This window comes from Odocoileus virginianus, chromosome 25 (genome assembly GCF_023699985.2).
Source record: "Odocoileus virginianus isolate 20LAN1187 ecotype Illinois chromosome 25, Ovbor_1.2, whole genome shotgun sequence".
Lineage (NCBI taxonomy): Eukaryota > Metazoa > Chordata > Mammalia > Artiodactyla > Cervidae > Odocoileus > Odocoileus virginianus.
In genome coordinates, this window is record NC_069698.1 from 48,929,644 (window position 1) to 48,949,447 (window position 19,804).

At 37.0% G+C, this 19,804-nt stretch overlaps 1 protein-coding gene across 3 annotated transcripts in view; it reads right to left on the reverse strand.

Annotated features, from left to right (window-relative positions):
• SCAF4 (SR-related CTD associated factor 4) overlaps positions 1 to 19,804 on the reverse strand; it is a 59,913-nt gene that overhangs the window by 24,043 nt on the left and 16,066 nt on the right. For 2 of the 3 annotated variants that reach the window (XM_020898786.2, XM_020898776.2), the window contains exons 2-9: positions 15,128 to 15,211; positions 14,208 to 14,252; positions 12,848 to 13,009; positions 11,618 to 11,753; positions 11,157 to 11,296; positions 10,385 to 10,561; positions 4,745 to 4,929; positions 4,270 to 4,378 (exon numbers count right to left, since the gene is read on the reverse strand). In XM_020898786.2, the coding sequence (XP_020754445.2) occupies positions 4,270 to 4,378; positions 4,745 to 4,929; positions 10,385 to 10,561; positions 11,157 to 11,296; positions 11,618 to 11,753; positions 12,848 to 13,009; positions 14,208 to 14,252; positions 15,128 to 15,211 (1,038 nt within the window). The remainder of the gene's footprint in view (positions 1 to 4,269; positions 4,379 to 4,744; positions 4,930 to 10,384; positions 10,562 to 11,156; positions 11,297 to 11,617; positions 11,754 to 12,847; positions 13,010 to 14,207; positions 14,253 to 15,127; positions 15,212 to 19,804) is intronic. The other variant, XM_020898794.2, reaches the window with a different exon arrangement.

The following is a 19,804-nucleotide window of genomic DNA, read 5'->3' on the forward strand; positions in this document are numbered from 1 at the left end:
ATGGTCAACACCAAAATCAGATTGATCATATTTTTTGCAGCCAAAGATGGAGGAGATGAAGTCAGCAAAAACAAGACTGGGACCTGACTGTGGCTCAGATCATGAACTCCTCTATTGCCAAATTCAGACTTAAATTGAAGAAAGTAGGGAAAACCACTAGACCATTCAGGTATGACCTAAATCAATCCCTAATGATTATACAGTGGAAGTGAGAAATAGATTTAAGGGACTAGATCTGATAGACAAAGTACCTGATGAACTACAGATGCAGGTTCATGACACTGTACCGCAGACAGGGAGCAAGACCATCCCCAAGAAAAAGAAACGCAAAAAAGCAAAATGGCTGTCTAAGGAGGCCTTACAAATAGCTGTGAAAAAAAAGGAAGCGAAAAGCAAAGGAGAAAAGGAAAGATATACCCATCTGAATATAGAGTTCCAAAGAACAGCAAGGAGAGATAAGAAAGCCTTCCTCAGTGATCAGTGCAAATAGAGGAAAACAATAGAATGGGAAAGAACAGAGATCTCTTCAAGAAAATTAAGAGGTACCAAGGGAATATTTCATGCAAAGATGCTCTTAATAAAGGACAGAAATGGTATGGACCTAACAGAAGCAGAGAATATTAAGAAGAGGTGGCAAGAATACACAGAAGAACTGTACAAAAAAGATCTTCATGACCCAGATAATCACGATAGTGTGATCACTCACCTAAAGCCAGACATCCTGGAATGTGAAGTCAAGTGGGCCTTAGGAAGCATCACCACAAACAAAGCTAGTGGAGGTGATAGAATTTCAGTTGAGCTATTTCAAATCCTGAAAGATGATAATGTGAAAGTGCTACACTCAATATGCCAGCAAATTTGGAAAACTCAGCAGTGGCCACAGGACTGGAAAAGGTCAGTTTTTATTCCAATCCCAAAGAAAGGTAATGCCAAAGAATGCTCAAACTACCGCACAACTAGACTCATCTCACACACTAGTAAAGTAATGCTCAAAATTCTCCAAGCCAAGCTTTAGCAATATGTGAACCATGAACTTCCAGATGTTCAAGCTGCTTTTAGAAAAGGCAGAGGAACCAGAGATCAAATTGCCAACATCCGCTGGATCATCGAAAAAGCAAGAGTTCCGGAAAAACATCTATTTCTGCTTTATTGACTATGCAAGAAACTTTGACTATGTGGATCACAATAAACTGAGGAAAATTCTGAAAGTGATGGGAATATCAGACCACCTTTCCTGAGAAATCTGTATGCAGGTCAGGAAGCAACAGTTAGAACTGGACATGGAACAACAGACTGGTTCCAAATAGGGAAAGGAGTACGTCAAGGCTGTATATTGTAACCGTACTTATTTAACTTATATGCAGAGTACATCATGAGAAACGCTGGGCTGGAGGAAGCACAAGCTAGAATCCAGATTGCTGGGAGAAATATCAATAACCCCAGATATGCAGATGATACCACCCTTATGGCACAAAGTGAAGAAGAACTAAAGAGCCTCTTGATGAAAGTGAAAGAGGAGAGTGAAACAGTTGGCTTAAAGCTCAACATTCAGAAAACTAAGATCATGGCATCCAGTCCCATCACTTCATGGGAAATAGATGGGGAAACAGTGGCTGACTTTATTTTCTTGGGCTCCAGAATCACTGCAGATGGTGACTGCAGCCATGAAATTAAAAGACGCTTACTCCTTGGAAGAAAAGTTATGACCAACATAGACAGCATATTAAAAAGCAGAGACATTACTTTGCCAACAAAAGAAGGTCCGTCTAGTCAAGGCTATGGTTTTTCCAGTGGTCATGTATGGATGTGAGAGTTGGACTATGAAGAAAGCTAACTGCCAAAGAATTGATGCTTTTGAACTGTGGCGTTGGAGAAGACTCTCGAGAGTCCCTTGATCTGCGAGGTCCAACTAGCCCATCCTAAAGGAGATCAGTACTGAGTGTTCACTGGAAGGACTGATGTTGAAGCTGAAACTCCAATACTTTGGCCACCTGATGCGAAGAGCTGACTCAACTGTAAAGACCCTGATGTTGGGAAAGATTGAAGGCAGGAAAAAAAGGGGATGACAAAGGATGAGATGGTTAGATGGCATCACCGACTCAATGGACATGAGTCTGGGTAAACTTCAGGACTTGATGATGGACAGAGAGGCCTGGAGTGCTGCAGTCCATGGGGTCACAAAGAGTCGGACACGACTGAGCGACTGAACTGAACTGATCAGGTCACTAAATCACAGTGTCAATTTCATATGACCAAATACAGGCATATCTCAAGATATGATGGATTTGATTCCAGACCACTGAAATAAAGTAAATACTGCAATAAAGTGAGCCACATGAATATTTTGGTATTCCAAAGCATATAAAACTTATGCTCACACTTACTGCAGTTCAGTAAGTGTGCCATATATCCAAATAAAACAATGTATATGCTTTAACTAAAAAATACTATCTTGCTAAAAAAGATGCCAATAATCATTTGACAACCCATGGTTGCCATAAACCTTCAATTTGTTTAAAAAAAAAAACAAAACAAAAACAAAAAAAGTGCAAGATCTGTGAAAAATAAAAAAAAACAAGGTATGCCTTTATATATAATGAATTGAACATGATACAGATAAGAAAATGAATATATTCTAAAAGGTTTATTAGAATACTTTCTAAATAAGTCTATAAAGGAGCATTCTCCAAAGGCTGGCTGTACAACAGAATCGTCACATAATTAAAATAAATAGCTGCTATCCAAAAGTCTACAAGCAACAAATGCTGGAGAGGGTGTGAAGAAAAGGGCACCCTCTTACACTGTTGGTGGGAATGCAAACTAACACAGCCACTATGGAGAACAGTGTGGAGATTCCTTAAAAAGCTGGAAATAGAACTGCCATATGACCCAGCAATCCCAGTCCTGGGCATACACACCAAGGAAACTAGATCTGAAAGAGACATGTGTACCCCAATGTTCATCGCAGCACTGTTTATAATAGCTAGGACATGGAAGCAACCTAGATGCCCATCAGCAGACGAATGGATAAGGAAGCTGTGGTACATATACACCATGGAATATTACTCAGCCATTAAAAAGAATTCATTTGAGTCAGTTCTAATCAGATGGATGAAACTGAAGCCCATTATACGGAGTGAAGTAAGCCAGAAAGATAAAGACCAATACAGTATACAAATGCATATATATGGAATTTAGAAAGATGGTAACCATAATCCTATATGCAAAACAGAAAAAGAGACACAGATGTATAGAACAGAGTTTTAGACTCTGTGAAGGCAAGGGTGGGATGTTCAGAGAGAACAGCATCGAAACAAGTATACTATCAAGGGTGAAACAGATCACCAGCCCAGGTTGGATGCATGAGACAAGTGCTCAGGGCTGGTGCACTGGGAAGACCCAGAGAGATGGGATGGAGAGGGAGGCAGGAGGGGGATCGGGATGGGGAACACATGTAGATCCATGGTTGATTCATGTCAATGTATGACAAAAACCACTACAATATTGTGAAGTAATTAGCCTCCAACTAATAAAAATAAATGGAAAATAAAATAAAATAAAATAAAGATTCTCTAAGATTGACTATAGCACCGGAAGTCTAGGATATGTAATTTTTAGTATGTTCCTCCAATTGAGATGTACAGTCAAGTTTAGAAAAGTCTGAATTAGAGGATTTATTAAAATAAATCCAACAAACAAACTTACTCTAACTTCCTGAAATTCTCCAGTATGATGTCCTCCTTATACTGCAGATTTCAAACTATATTCCTGAATGCTGAAGAGCTGAAAGCCCTCTAAAGCAACAAGTCACACAACATTAATAAAGAAAAAAGGGAGACTTCCCTGGCAGTCCAGTGGTTAAGACTCTGTGCTCTCAATGCAGGCAGCACAGGTTCAACCCATGGCTGGGGAACTAAGATCCTGCATAACACAGTACACTGCAAAAATAAATAAATAAATAAAAGGGGAGAGGGGAAGGCTTCTCAAAAGGGGAAAAGCTGTATAACAAAACAGGTCAGTTCCTTAAAACAGAACCAACAATCTCTCTCTAAACTATTTATATAAGAATACCGATTAAATTATTAACATGAATATTTAGCATCCTTGTTTTAACTAAAGCAAAAAAGCAACTCAAGCCAGTTACGTGCTCGACAGCTTTCAGTGCAGCTTAAGGACCATTCAGCCCCCACACAGCTAACACTACTACCCTGGGAAGTGCAACCCAGATGCGCTAATGAACACATCTTCACTAGTTAGAAAAGCCTCCACCTGATGGTGCACTGGATCCTGCTGCACTGCCATCATTCGAGGAGGGAACTGATCCATGTTCTGATGTTGCGTATATGCTGGTTGTGGCATGCCATCTCCAGGAAACCCACTAAAAGAGAATGAGCAGTCGCTTTTTTACCCATTCAAAAACACATCATTCTTGACCACATTTACACTACAGAAACTTACAGAATGCTGTTCAGGAGTTGTTAACAATCAACATTTTACTGAATCATTTACTTATTTGCCTACATTAACTTAAAAACAGCATTATTTCCAAAATAAAAGTCATTTTTTATTGTAAATAGGACAGGATCCCCTCCCCATTCAGAAGAAAACCCCAAATACCACACTTTTAAAAAGAATTTTAGAAGACGCTATATGAAAAATGCCTGTTATTAAGTGTTACTTGCATTATGCCTTGTAATGACTACCAAAGTTCTATCTGCTGAGGAATCAAAAGAATGAGACGTACAAGGGTGCCTGTGGAGGAGAGGCAGTGGGCGCAGCCACAGAAGGTGCGGCGGCGGCAGCAGGCGTAGTGGGCACAACAGCGGCAGGAGCAGGTGTTGTGGTGGCCGAGGGGGCAACAGCATCTTCTTTCTTGGATTCTTCCACAGCTTCTGGCTCATCATCATAATCAAATCTATCAAGTAGCTTCTGCAAGAGGTATGCCAATATTCTGTTTTAAAATTCAGGCTGTGATTCACTGCACAAAAAAACTTCATAAAAACAGACATTCACCATCATCTATAATTCTGCTAAGCTGTGATGTACAATTTCATCTTCCCACATGCCTCTTAGGGACTTTGTCTCATAGACAATTTTTACACAAATGCCTTTTAAAAATGGTTTTTCTTCCAATTGTAAACACAGTGTTTCCTTTTATTCCCCCCTTCTATTTTCTATATTATAACTAATTTAGCAGAAGAAAGATTTTATAAAAACATTTTCCTAGACAAGAAACTGCACACATGAAAATGGGTATACATTTTTGGTCGGCTTTGTAAAATGTACAAAAAGAAAGACCATCTTATCCAATCTTATAAACATCCACTTATAAATTCTGCTCACTCAAGAATATGAAGAAAAGAGAACGGCATAGACAAGGCTGCAAAATCTACCTGTGCCCTTGCTTCTTTCTTAAAACTTCACAGCTCACCTTTTACCAGAAACTTCCATTAAAACAGAAAGAGAAAACAAAAACCAATCAGTGTACTCCACAGGATCACATGTCTAGAAGAGCCATTATTTGAAATATGATTACGTTTATTCAGAATAAGGAATCAAAGTATTGGGCTAAGCCAAAAGCTTGTTTGGGTTTTTTCCTTACAATGTTACACAACCACTATTGTGTTTTGGTAGATTATACACAATACTTCATCACATGCAATGTGATGCATGAAATGTAGATACAGTTTCCTCTTCTTATAGACAAGGAGACTAAGGTCAGGTAATTAAGAAACATTAATTTCTTGATATTAATAACCTCAGATATGCAGATGACACCACCCTTATGGCACAAAGTGAAGAACTAAAGAGCCTCTTGATGAAAGTGAAAGAGGAGAGTGAAACAGTTGGCTTCAAGCTCAACATTCAGAAAACTAAGATCATGGCATCCAGTCCCATCACTTCATGGGAAATAGATGGGGAAACAGTGGAAACAGTGGCTGACTTTATTTTCTTGGGCTCCAGAATCACTGCAGATGGTGATTGCAGCCATGAAATTAAAAGACGCTTACTCCTTGGAAGAAAAGTTATGATCAACCTAGACAGCATATTAAAAAGCAGAGCCATTACTTTGCCAACAAAGGTCCGTCTAGTCAAGGCTATGGTTTTTCCAGTGGTCATGTATGGATGTGAGAGTTAGATGATAAAGAAAGCTGAGTGCTGAAGAACTGATGCTTTTGAACTGTGGTGTTGGAGAAAACTCTTGAGAGTCCCTTGGACTGCAAGGAGGTCCAACTAGCCCATCCTAAAGGAGATCAGTACTGGGTGTTCACTGGAAGGACTGATGTTGAAGCTGAAACTCCAATACTTTGGCCACCTGATGTGAAGAGCTGACTCACTGGAAAAGACCCTGATGATGGGAAAGACTGAGGGCAGGAGGAGAAGGGGACGACAGAGGATGATATGGTTGGATGGCATCATCGACTCGATGGACATGGGTTTGGGTAAACTCTGGGAGTTCATGATAGACAGGGAGGCCTGGTGCACTGCAGTTCATGGGGTCGCATAAGTCGGACACGACTGAGCAACTGAACTGAACTGAATTAAGAAACATAACCTAGACTGTACAGTTATATATAGTAGAGTCTAGATGTGGACAATGGTCTTTTTCTAACCTCAGTCCCTGGCATTCAATAAGGCAGTTTTTTCTCTCAGGGCATGACCTTCCTGTTCATGGATTTCCAATCTCAAACTCCTAAATTTGTGTTGTTCTGTGACAGTTCTGCCTGGAAATTCTGTTTCTACTTTACTGGACAACAGATTTCTAAATTGCTTCTTTCTTCATAATTCTGGGCCACATGATTAAAAGTTCTGATTATAATGAAGAAATCCAACATGGCCCAGGCACCTTGCTGCTTTATGCACATGAGGTTAACTTAACCCTCAAGGCAGTGGGGAAAAAAAAAAAGGTACTACCTTCACTCTTTGACAGAGGTATATAGTGAATATTTAAATAACTCTCATCAGTAGAGTCAATGACAGGAGCCAAAACTAAAGCTCAGGTCCAGGGTGTCCCCGATGGCTTGGGGTGGAGACTGCCTGCCAGTGCAAGAGACACAGGTTTGATCCCTGGTCTGGGGAGATTCCACATGCCGTGAAGCAGCTAAGCCTGTGTGCCACAACTAAGAAGCCTGTGCTCGAGAGCCCAAGAGCTGCAGCTACTGCAGCCTGCATGTCCTAGAGCCTGTACTCCACAGCAAGAAAAGCCAACACGAGGAGACTGGAGAGTAGCCCCCACTTGCTGCAACTAGAAAAAGCCTGCATAGTAATGAAGACTCAGCACAGACAAACAGAAATAAAATTTAAAAAACAAAACAAAAAAACTTAGGTTTAAACTATCTACAAAAACAAACAAAAAGAACTCTCTGCAGTTTATCACATATAGACATGTTCCTTAAAAGTTTTACGATTCATACCTATTGCTTTGGGAAAACATCTGAAGCAATTAAAAAATTTAACTGAGCCCTACTATCTAAAAAGATATTTCTGTTGCTTTTAAGGAAACTGAAGATCTATGAAGCAGCTGAAACAGACAAGCTGTTCCTAGTCAGCTGTTTGACTAGCTTAAAATAGACCTTTTCAGTGAAAAGCAAAGCACAAAATTCCTTTTTCTAAACTTAATGTAATTAACAAACATTGATCAATCCACTTAAGATAAAACACTAGAGGAATTGGTTGCAATTCAAATGAACAACAAAATATGAATGCCACTGCTAGCACTGCTATTAGTCAACATTTTCTTTTTTTTCCTGGAAGTCCTAGCCATCAGACAGTAAAAAAAAAAGAAACAGGTCTAGATGTTGAAGGGGAAAAGTCAAATTTAGCAGCCTACAAAATCTGAGAACCAACCAGAAAAACCAAGATAATTTACAAGATAACATAAAAATTCAATAGTTTCCCTCGACAGCATCAATTGGGCTTTCTGGGTGGCTCAGCAGTAAAGAATCTGCCTGGAATGCAGGGGCCACCGTTTGATCCCTGGGTTGGGAAGATGGAAATGGCAACCCAACTCCAGTATTCTTGCCTGGAGAATCCGATGGACAGAGGAGCCTAGTGGGCCACAGTCCATAGGATTGCAAAGAGTTGGACTTGCATGAAAGTGTTAATGAAACACTAAACATGAAACATGAGTAAATCATCTAAGAATAAATGAAACAAATATAAAAAAAAAAATCAGAAACCTAGTAAATTGAGATTCTATATAAGAAATTATCAGTACTTCTTAACTCGTAAATTCATAAAAATATATGCTAACACTCAGCTCATCTGGAAAAGCATGCTGTGAAGGTCAACTGTATATGTGCCAATTTGGCTAGGTTATGATGTCCAGTTGTTTGGTCAAATACTAACCTAGATGAGGTTTTGACAGTATTTTAAAAATGTGATTAAAGGGAATTCCCTGGTGACCCAGTGGTTAGTACTCTGCACTTTCACCGCCATGAGCCTGGGGTTCAATCCCTGGTTGGGGAGCTAAGATCCTTTAAGCTGCATGGAGCAGCAAAGAGAAAGAAAAGTGAGTAACATTTAAATTAGTGGGCTGTGAATAAAGAAACACCTTCCAAAATATGGGTGTGCCTCAACCAGTCAGTCAAAGGCCTTATAGCAGGGTTTCCCAAAGATGGCATTCTCAAGACAGCAACAGGAAAACCTTTTGCCTTGAAAAATTTAGACTCAATATTGCAGCATTAACTCTAACCTGGATTTCCAGCTTGACAATTACATGAACCAATCTCAAAAAAAAAAAATCCCCCCCCTCTTCGTGTGTCTGTGCCTATAACTGGTTCTGTTTCTCTGGAACATACCCCAGACCAATTCACATGCCCAAGAATAGGCAAAGAATGTTTGAAAAAGAATAAATGCAGAAAACACATCTAGAAATGAACTGTAAGTTGCAAGTGTTTAAACTGCTATGATGCCAAAACAAACACAGATATTAGTGGGACAAAATGGTATCTAGAGACAGACATAGAAAAAAATGTATGACAAAAATTGTGAGGGAGAATTGGCTATTTCCAAAAATATAAAGGTTTAACAATCTTGAACTATATGCTAATGTAAGTTCTTGATACATTGAGACAAATATAAAAAACAGAAATATAAAACTACTAGAAGAAATAGAGAATTTTAATACAAGTGGGGAGAATTTTCCTAATCACAACACAGAAGACTAAAAAAACAAAACCACAGCACTTAACAATCTATGTTCACATATGCAGAGGAAACAGGTCTGAAAAACCATATACAAATCAGTGGGACTGATTTCCTTTTTCACTTCAGAACTTTCTATATTATCTTCATTTTTTTCCCCCTAAAAGTATATACTTATTTTGTACTCAAAAATTTTAATCCAACCTTTATTTTTTTTCAACCTTCTTTTAATCAGTAGTCACTCATAAATCATATAGATAGAATAGCAAGCAGTAATTTCCATATGGATTCTTAATATTAACTGCTAGCAACAGTTACTGTATCTTAGAATGCTAGAAAGAAACATATTTTAGAGATGATTAAATTAAAAGATAGTTCTTTCTAGAATTATCAAACTTCCGTGTTTTTTTGTACTGCAACTAGTAAAATGAAATTAAATTTTATATAGTCGTATATAGATAAGACACAAACAGTTAAGAGTGGAGTTGTTTAGGCTAACATTTCAACAGGAAGCTCTGAACTGTGCATTTTCAACACATCTATACCCTTAGTAGGAGCTCCTTAAACATAACTAAGGCCCAAGAGAGAAGTCTGAAGACACTAAAGCAATCCAAACTCTCACATCATAGATAAGGTGACTAATGTTTTCAACAACGGAAAACAGAAAGTAACTTAAATGTCTTTCAACAGGGGAAATGGTTAAACTGATGTGTCCATGTAATAGAATAATCCTAATGAGCACTCAGTACATATGTAGATTTACATCTATTAACCTTAACAACAACCCAGAGATGTGAGGATTAAGATGAAAGATAAGCCAGTTAGAAACAATGTGTATAAATATTTATGTATATAGATTAAAATACCTATTTTTATATATGTATATAAACACACATACACACAAACACACAGATACATAATGACCAAAAAAGAAAAGACTATATCCACAGGAAATCAATTCTGAAAAGATATACAGCAGAATGTTACAGTAGTTATCCTTGAGTAAGGGGGTTAATGGTGAATGTTCTGTTTCCTTTATACTGTTTACTTTTCTCTTATATTGAAAATTTTGCAATGAGTATATATTACATTTATAACCAAGAATAAGAATCAATGTTTTGATGTTGAGGGGGAAAATCCCTCAAATAACTAAATGAACAATCCAGTTAAGTCAGAAAAGGGTTAACTTCTACAGAGTGATAGAAACAATGGGATGGGTTATGTGAGAGAGGCATACCTTGTCAAATGCAGTTTTTTGTTCAGGTGGGGGGAAAGCAGCTTTTTGTTCAGGTGGTTGTGTAGGAGCTGTCTTTAACTGAGCTGTGATAGCCTGAACCTGAGCCATCACAGCATTGTCAATGGCGGGAGACTGTGGTTTTGGAGGCTGCTGAAAAGTCTGAAGGATCTGCTGAAGCTTAAAGAATGGGAAAACTGATAAACCACACAACAAAGGATAATCATAGAATCAAAAGTTAATTCACTAAAAAAAATCTTAATGGTGAATCAAAATAGCATAGGCATGGAGGAACTTGGAAAAAGGAACCAACCTTTTAGTAATGGTTAAGTTTATCGTGAATGAATGTATCAGGGATATAATGTGTGTCACTTAAGGTTAAAAGTATATGCTGATGACTTCAATGGTAGACAGTGATGGTCAGAGAGAAGAGAAAATACACTGAATTGTGAACAATGTATATATGTTTTCTGAAAAAGTGTAAAAAAACCACCTCCATTAATCCACATAATTTTGTAACTAGCACTGTGAGCAACTCCACCACCCTTAGAGCTCTGCAGTTCTCTCCAAAGGGCACATCATTCCTCAGTGTGCTGCTCCCGCGCTCACCTTTCCCACATTTCCCCTATTATCCTTGTGAATTTACCTTCCTCGCAAAGGCTTTTCCAGTAGAAATATTCCCTCCTCACAATGTGCTCGTTAAGCAGGAATGTAAAATAAGAACTGACAATAGTACCTAACTTCAAGCTATTTCATCTTTGGACAGACAGTTTACCTGTTGACCTTGAGTTGTCTGAAACAGTTGGGCCACAGCAGCAAAAGCATCAGAGCTGGGCAGCTGTGGTACGGTTGGTACAGAGTTCGCAGTGGCTTGTGGGGGTTCAGAAGCAACTTTAACTGGAGGTGGAGGTGAACCTAAAAAAGAAAAGGTCATTAAGGCCTCAGAAAACTTTTAACTCACACATATTTCCTTTAAACTCCATTAAGCTTCTTTACTAAAACAATACTCCATTCAGTTTAACATACAGTAAAAAGTATAGATTATGGTATTACAGCCTATACTGCAAGAAGCACTGAATACTTTTATTAGAAATAATGATGGGAAGAAAACTTTATCTTCCAAGATGTAAACTCAAGTTTCCTTCTTACAGAAAAATTCCATCACTATAAACATATTTCAAATATTTCATGCACAAAAAATGATACAACTAAGCCCACAGACACACCTGACCTTACCTTCATTATTAGTAACATTTTCTGTTACTGGAGCAGCATTACTGGTTCCTGCTGCCATGTCCAAAAGAGGCTGAATAATTTCAATTTTGAATACTCCATTTTTTTGCCAAAGGTTCAATACACGAACTATTTTACTCTGTTATGTGAAAAAACATGAATATACAGTAAGTATTAGCATAAATAATTATACTTCTTATGAAAAGAGAGAACAAAACACCACAGGCTAACATTTCCATGCTATATCTGTTTCGTAAATAGAAAACAATCTATCATCACAATTACAGCCTCATTAAACTGCTCTAACTGGCCTTCCTTCAGTAGTATAATCCAGGGTAAGAAACAGGGAGAGGAAAAAAACAAAAAATTAACTGAGAGAATCAAAAGAAATGCATTAGAATTACTTGAAATTTTCATATTTACGATTACAAAGAAACCAAAAAATGCAGTTATCTAAGAAGAGTAAAATGAAGAACTTTCCAGGATGATTTTAATAGTTAAAATATATAACACAATTAACTGGCCTCTAATTGCTAGGTAAGTTGTTTTGTGGACTACCAAATTTGAAGGAGATCCAGAGAAACTGTGTTATTCATGGTTGCAACGCTTATCTCCTACTCAAGGAATGATCTTTTCTCTTGTACATCTTTCCCACAAGAGCATTCCTCCAAGAATATAGAGAAACCATAACATGCAAATTTATATGTCATTTATTATACAGGCTCTAGTCTTCGTTATTCTGAGTTTACCAGTGTATTTCTCCTAGCTATTAGAGGCTAGTTTTTTGTCTATGTTTTTCTATCTTTTTATAGTACAGAGTAAAACCAGCTATAAATGTGAGGAATTAAATACAGTAGTCTAATTGCTAATGAATATCATTTATACTTCAACATCTCTATATGATGGGAAAAGTCAATGATTGGTCCATTCCTTCTGGAATAAACAACAACTTGAGATAAGCACTGTCCTCCTCTACTGCAGAATTTCTTTACCATTCAGTCACAAGAAATTTTTCTAGTAACGTTTTCTTTAAAGCAAGATGATGCTCTTTTTGTATTTCAACAGTACAACATTTCTAAATGACTTCACAAGAAAATAGATATGACTACTACAGAAAAAAACTGGGTTTTGTTTCAAGTTCACAGAGATCACTGTGATTACCTTTCAAATACCTAATATACATATAAGAACAGAGAAAGAATACAAGTTTAATTTAAAAATTATAAACTATACCTTATCTTCAGATGGACAAAGATACAGATATTGGAATGTGGCAGTTATGTTTTTAGAGAATCTTGGCCCAAAAACATCTTTATCAGTTCCAAACTGATGACGAGACTGTCGCACAATTGAGTCAATTACATATAATCCTGGAACCTTGTATTCTGGTTTACACTACAAAGATTAAAGATGTAAAGTCAATACAAGAAAAGCAAATCACAATTTGACACCCATTAATCTCACTCTTATGAAACTATATATCCAAGGTTATTTCTATAGAAATAACTATTTAAGTTATTGATTTAAGTAATTAAATAACTACTTAAATGTTTAATTCTCTTACTGGCTAGCCTGTCAAGCTTCCCACAGGTCTGTAGAGAACTACCATTCTCTTGATGTTTCAGACTCCCAACATTTTACTTTTTTCCGATCCCTCTCTCCTCCCCTCCTCCAACTTCCTAGAATCAGCATCACTTTATCAATTCTTAAGCCACCTCCATACAGATCTACTGATTATGGAAAAATCCACTCTCATTCACCCTGCTCAAAAAAATAAATTTTAACTTTTAAAATTATCAAAAAGCCAATTTTAACCAAAATATTAACTTCAATTCTATTAAAGTACAGTATCAGAGAAACAAAACCCAAAAGGAGAGGTCATTCTTGGTCTTAAAAGTTGACAAGATAAAATAGATAGGCACCTGCATACATTTCTGGTGGCACAACCTTTATGAAAAATAAGTTAGCAATAAACACAAAGCCTTATTTGATCCAACAACCCTATTTCTAGAAATTTATACTAAGGAAAACAGACTCCATATTTCCAATGCAAGGGGCACGGTTTGATCCCTGGTTGGGGAACTAAGATTCCACTAGCCACGTTGCATGGCCCAAAAAGTTTTAAAAAAAAGGAACAGCTTTAGGTTGGGGTAGAAGACAAAGATGTCTAAGTCTCCTTTCTCAGCCCTTTACTGACACAGATGTGAGATAGTGTTACATATGTTACAAAACAACATGTAACTGTAGAAGTGAAAGGTGGCTTAATTATGATGGGAGAAAGGGAAGTTGAAAACACCAGAGTGATTTCATTTGAAGTACTCCAAGATGAGTTAAATGTCAACAGAGTAGTCAGGGCAATGGGGAGAGAAGGCTCAAGCAGAGGAGAACTATTTCAAATCCTGATTCATAGTAAGTACTCAATCAACAGAACTGCTATACATTTTTGTTTTGTTACGACACAAAAAACCAAGACTTCTAGCGACAACTTTTCTGTAGAGTGACTTTAGAAGCAATTATTCAAATTACAACTCACAAAGTAAATTACAAATACTGATCATGACTAAAATGAGGTAATAATAAAATGGATAGTTACCTTTTTGATGAACTTTTCTACTATTTGAACCACATGCTTATAAAGCTGAAGAGAACGAAAAAAATATCATTATCCAGCTAACACACTTTTCTGTTAATACATTTCCTATAATTAGAAAATACCTAAAACCTCAAAATTTGACAGTTTGAATAATTCTCAAGGTAATAACTGAAAGAACCCTGGTAAATAATCCATACTCAACAACTCAAAAAATTCTTAACAAATCAGAAAGAAACTATTAACTAAAACAGAAACTACAAAAATCCACCAAAAGGTTCTTATCTTAGATGTTTAATCAATAAATCTTCATAGAACAGTTTATCAAGTGACTTTATGGGAGAGAGAACAATGGAACTGGAACTAAATAATGCAGTTTTTAAAGAGACTCACTTCTTTAAAGTGTGATCTTGGGTAAGATATTCAATTTCATGAAGTATTTAAATAAAAATGAAGCTAATACGCCACTGATCTATTATGGTAAGAATTAAATGGAATAAAACAAACAACAACAACAAAAACCTCTGTCATCCTGTTCCTTACTTCAATGAGTTCAACGTTTTTTTAGCACCACACATAAACCAGGTAATTATGTGAGGTGACGGATGTGTCAATTAGTATAAGGTAATCATTTCACAACGTACATGTGCGTCAAATTATGTTCTATTACATACTACTAAATCTGTCAACTATACCTCAATAAAGTTATAAGAATATAAAGAGGAAATACAACAAAACAGGTTTTGAAATATGTTACAATGTAGATGCATCATACAGTTATTATTATGTACTTTCAGCAAAACCTGGTTAGTGCTCTTTGATTAGGCCTAAATTACTTCACAATATGAAACCTCAAATTTAACAATAACATTTTCAACATTTTAAAAACACTGTCCAAATTAATATATTTCTTTTACTTTTACCTTTATAGCTTTAATAGCAGCTTTTGTGATGAGAATCATCTTGGCTCGAGAGATGGGAGGTTTCATATCCATAAGTGAAAAGAGCTTTAAAAAAAAAAGGAAAAAAGTTTTAATTGAAAGTAAAATTAGAGGTTTACCCTTCATTTCGACAAATATATTTGGTAACTAAAAGAATAAAAAAATTTCTGAAACTAGGTTTAATAATTTGTCTGGTAAAGAAAAACCAAGAGCTTTCTTACATACTAGCATCACCACTTTGAAAACAGAATGGGAAAAGATTATGCTAAAATCAGCAAAAAAGGAGGAAAAGGTAAATGTCAAAATATCTCTAACAGAAAATTTATAAAACCCTACTGAAGAACTCAAAACTGATCTGAATGGAAACAAACACACCATGTTCCTATACTGAAAATGGCAATACTGTGACTCAATATTTAATATTTCAAATTCAAACCTCACTGAGATTTTGGAGGACTTCAAATAATTCTGATGTTCATTTGAAGATATACATATATTACATCAGGTAAGAAATTTAACATGCCATTATAAAACTTGAATTCACAATTTCTTGATTAGTCAGGAATAAAAATGACACCATATTTAACAAATTTCACCAAAGTAAATCCAACAATCAGGGAATGCCAGGAGATGAAACCACACAGGCACACTCCTTTTCCCTAAAGTTTAAGCCCAACCAAGATATAATGAGAGCCCATAAGAGTCATAAAGATAAAATTCTGACATTAAGAAGCAGCTTATATCTAGTTTCTTAAAATCTTGTTTTTGTTTTAACCATAGGCATACATATCTTCTAAAAATACATTTTGAAATAAATTTCAGGGCTTTCTAAGCATTATCAATCTTACATGAATCATATTTCCATTTCTCTCCAACTAATACTGGAATTTCAAATATGGAACCCCTAAGACATAGACCATCTTTACCGGACACCTACTAAGAAGCTACCCTGAAGAACAAAAGTCTCCTTTTTCAGAATAAATAGCCCTACCTGTCAACAAAATACTCTGGCAACAGAATTTTTGCAGCTTTTCAAAACTACAGACACAATGGGACTACAGATAGTGGTAACATTAATTTTTTTTAAAAGTATGCAATGCAAGATATGATCAAATAAGAACCAAAAACGTACTCTGTTTAAGCAGAGAAAAGTAGAATTTTTTGATAAATGATGCTAAGATGAATTTGAGTAAACCCCAGGAGACAGTGAAGGACAGGGAAGCCTGGCATGCTGCAGCTCATGGGGTCACAAAGAGTTGGACATGACTTAGGACTGAACAAGAACAACAATACTAAAATACAGAGAACGGGAAAAACAAAGATACTAACACAGAGACTGATTTTTTTAAAAAAGGCATTATCTAATTAAATAAGGTACTGATTCTTTACTTCCAAAACAATAAAAATTCTCTGTGAAAATAAATGCTCACTAATTGAAAAACAACTAGAGACAGTAATCTTTAAAACTATATAAACCAATGAGAAACTAAGAAACGATTTAAAGTATTTCAACTCCAATACAAACTGAAAAATATATGCAGCACACATTTTATAAAAGGGCATATTCTTCCCATTTCTAAGTTATTAAAGTTATTAAGACAGTTATTTATTACTACAGCTCTATTTCCTTTTCTGGATCTTAAAGCAGAAAAACAGGATACAAAAAAGTTTATACACAATCTTAAGAATGAGCAATAGCAAGAACTACTTTTCTGGCCATTAAAAGCTTAGAGAATCATACTTCTCTGAAGCCTAAGCCAGCACAAATATTCATTTAATGTCCCACATTCTTGATTATTTCTACAGTAAGGAACTCCCCACATTAAAAAAAAAAAACAACCCACAAAAAAATCCCAGCCAACTGAGGAGACAAGACAGATTAGTGTTGTCTTCTGATGAAATACTCTACAGTTTATTTTTAAATCATTTATCTTAAAAAATTAAAGTACAGACTATACCATATAGCAGTATAACTATCAATCAGGCAATAAACCAGTAAGAGAGCATTCAAGTGCTACCATTTAAGAGACAGACAGAGGAAGGGTATTTATTCCACTAAAGGCGGCACAACTCAAGGAAAGAGGAAGGAATCAACACTAAGTGCATCATCTTATTTAATCATATTAACGATCAACACAGATTGTCAAAGCTGTTTTGAGCTGATACCCAAAGGGATTACATCTGCTTTCAAATGATTCCCAGAGAATGTGTCTGGACTAGAGTTTGTTGATTGTAAAGCTCACAATCCTTAAGAGCATCGGTTCAGTCCAGTCGCTGAATTGTGTCCAACTCTGCAACCCCATGACTGCAGCATACCAGGCTTCCCTGTCCATCACCAACTCCTGGAGCTTGCACAAACTCATGTCCATCGAGTCAATGATGCCATCCAACCATCTCATTCTCTGTCATCCCCTTCTCCTCCTGCCTTCCATCTTTCCCAGCATTAGGGTTTTTTCCAGTGAGTCAGTTCTTCGCATCAGGTGGCCAAAGTATTGGAGTTTCAGCTTCAACATCAGTCCTTCCAATGAATACTCAGGACCGATCTCCTTTAGGATGCACTGGTTGGATCTCCTTGCAGTTCAAGGGACTCTCAAGAGTCTTCTCCAACACCACAGTTCAAAAGCACCAATTCTAAGGCACTAAGCTTTCTTTATAGTCCAACTCTCAAATCCATACCTGACTACTGGAAAAACCATATAGTCTTCTCCTTATACAATGCTGCTTGCTGTAAATACACGCAAAGACCATTAACTATGATGGAGAATGCAGGCAGAGTATCAAGTAGGCATCTGTGCTAATCTCTCTCTCTATATATATAGTATTGGTTCAGGGATAACGATGAGACATACTGAATTTAACTTGGGATGCCTAACTGAAATCCAGGCAGAGATTTCAGCAGACTGGAATATGGATCTTGAAAAAGCAGAGGTCCTGCTAGAAATTGAGAGGTTACAGAATCAAAACCATGAAGATGAGTAAGAAGGGAACAAAGATACAACTAATTACAGTATACCAAATATTTCAATGTGGCACAGAAAAGGGGGCAACACAAAGGAACACCAGGACAAATGCCAGAAATTAAACTTTTAATGCTATAGTTTTTTTCATATGGCCTGACTAGTATTACATCATGTGAAATGCCAGGCTGGATAAAGCACAAACTGGAACCAAGACTGCCGGGAGAAATATCAATAATCTCAGATATACAGATGACACCACCCTTATGGCAGAAAGCGAAGAGGACCCTAACTCTTGATGAAAGTGAAAGTTGCTCAGTCATATCCGACTCTTTGCGACCTCATGGACTGTAGCCTGCCAGGCTCCTCTGTCCATGAAATTCTCCAGGCCAGAATACTGGAGTGGGTAGCCTTTCCTTCCTCCAGGGAATCTTCCCAACCCAGGGATCAAACCCAGGTCTCCCACATTGTAGGCAGATTCTTTACCAGCTGAGCCACAAGGGAAGCCCAAAAGTGAAAGTGGAAGAGTGAAAAAGCTGGCTTAAAACTTAACATTGAAAAACCTAAGATTATGGCATCTGGGCCCATCAATTCATGACAAATAGATGGAGAAATAATGCAAACAGTGAGACTTTCTTTTCTTGGACTCCAAAATCACTGCAGATGGTGACTGCAGCAATTAAATTAAAAGACACTTGCTCCATAGCAGAAAATTTATGACCAACCTAGACAGCATATTAAAAAGCAGAGATATTACATTGCCAACAAAGGTCCGTCTAGTCAAGGCTATGGTTTTTCCAGTAGTCATGTATGGATGTGAGAGTTGGACTATAAAGAAAGCTGAGTGCCTAAGAATTGATGCTTTTGAACTGTGGTGTTGGAGAAGACTCTTGAGAGTCCCTTGAACTGCAAAGAGATCCAACCAGTCCATCCTAAAGGAAATCAGTCCTGAGTGTTACTGGAAGGACTGACACTGAAGCTGCAACTCCAAAACTTTGGCCACCTGATGCGAAGAACTGACTCATTTGAAAAGACCCTGATGCTGGGAAAGATTGAAGGCAGGAGGAGAAGGGGATGACAGAGGATGAGATGGCATCACCGACTCAATGGACATGAGTTTGAGCAAGCTCCGGGAGTTGGTGATGGAGAGGGAAGCCTGGTGTGCTACAGTCCATGGGGTTGCAGAGTCAGACACGACTGAGCGACTGAACTGAATGACTAGTATTATCATCTGCAACTGGGCAAGTGCTCAATAAACATCACTAGCTGCAGCATTCTCTTTGCTACTACACATCTGCATTCAGAATTAATGTGATCTGTCAAAAAACAAACAAGAAAAAAGTGTCAGAGCAGCCACAGAAAAGGACGCAATTCTTACACAGAATAATAGCAGCAGTAGGCCCCAAAAGGTACAAAACCTCCTTAGAAAGCATGAGTAAGAAAAACATACTTGCCAGCAACAGATACAAGTTTGTTTTTTTGTTGTCATTAGTTGAATGACTATTAGAAAACCTAAACATGAACACTGTTCTGTTGGGTGCCTGATACACAAAGTATTCTAAAAATTCTGAAAAAAAAAAAAAAAAAAAAAATCACTCACAATGATCCCTAATATCAATAAAGAACAATTTCAAATTTGGCCCATGACACCTGTAGAATTCATAAGGTTTGAGGGTTAGTCAAAATAACATGATACTCTGCT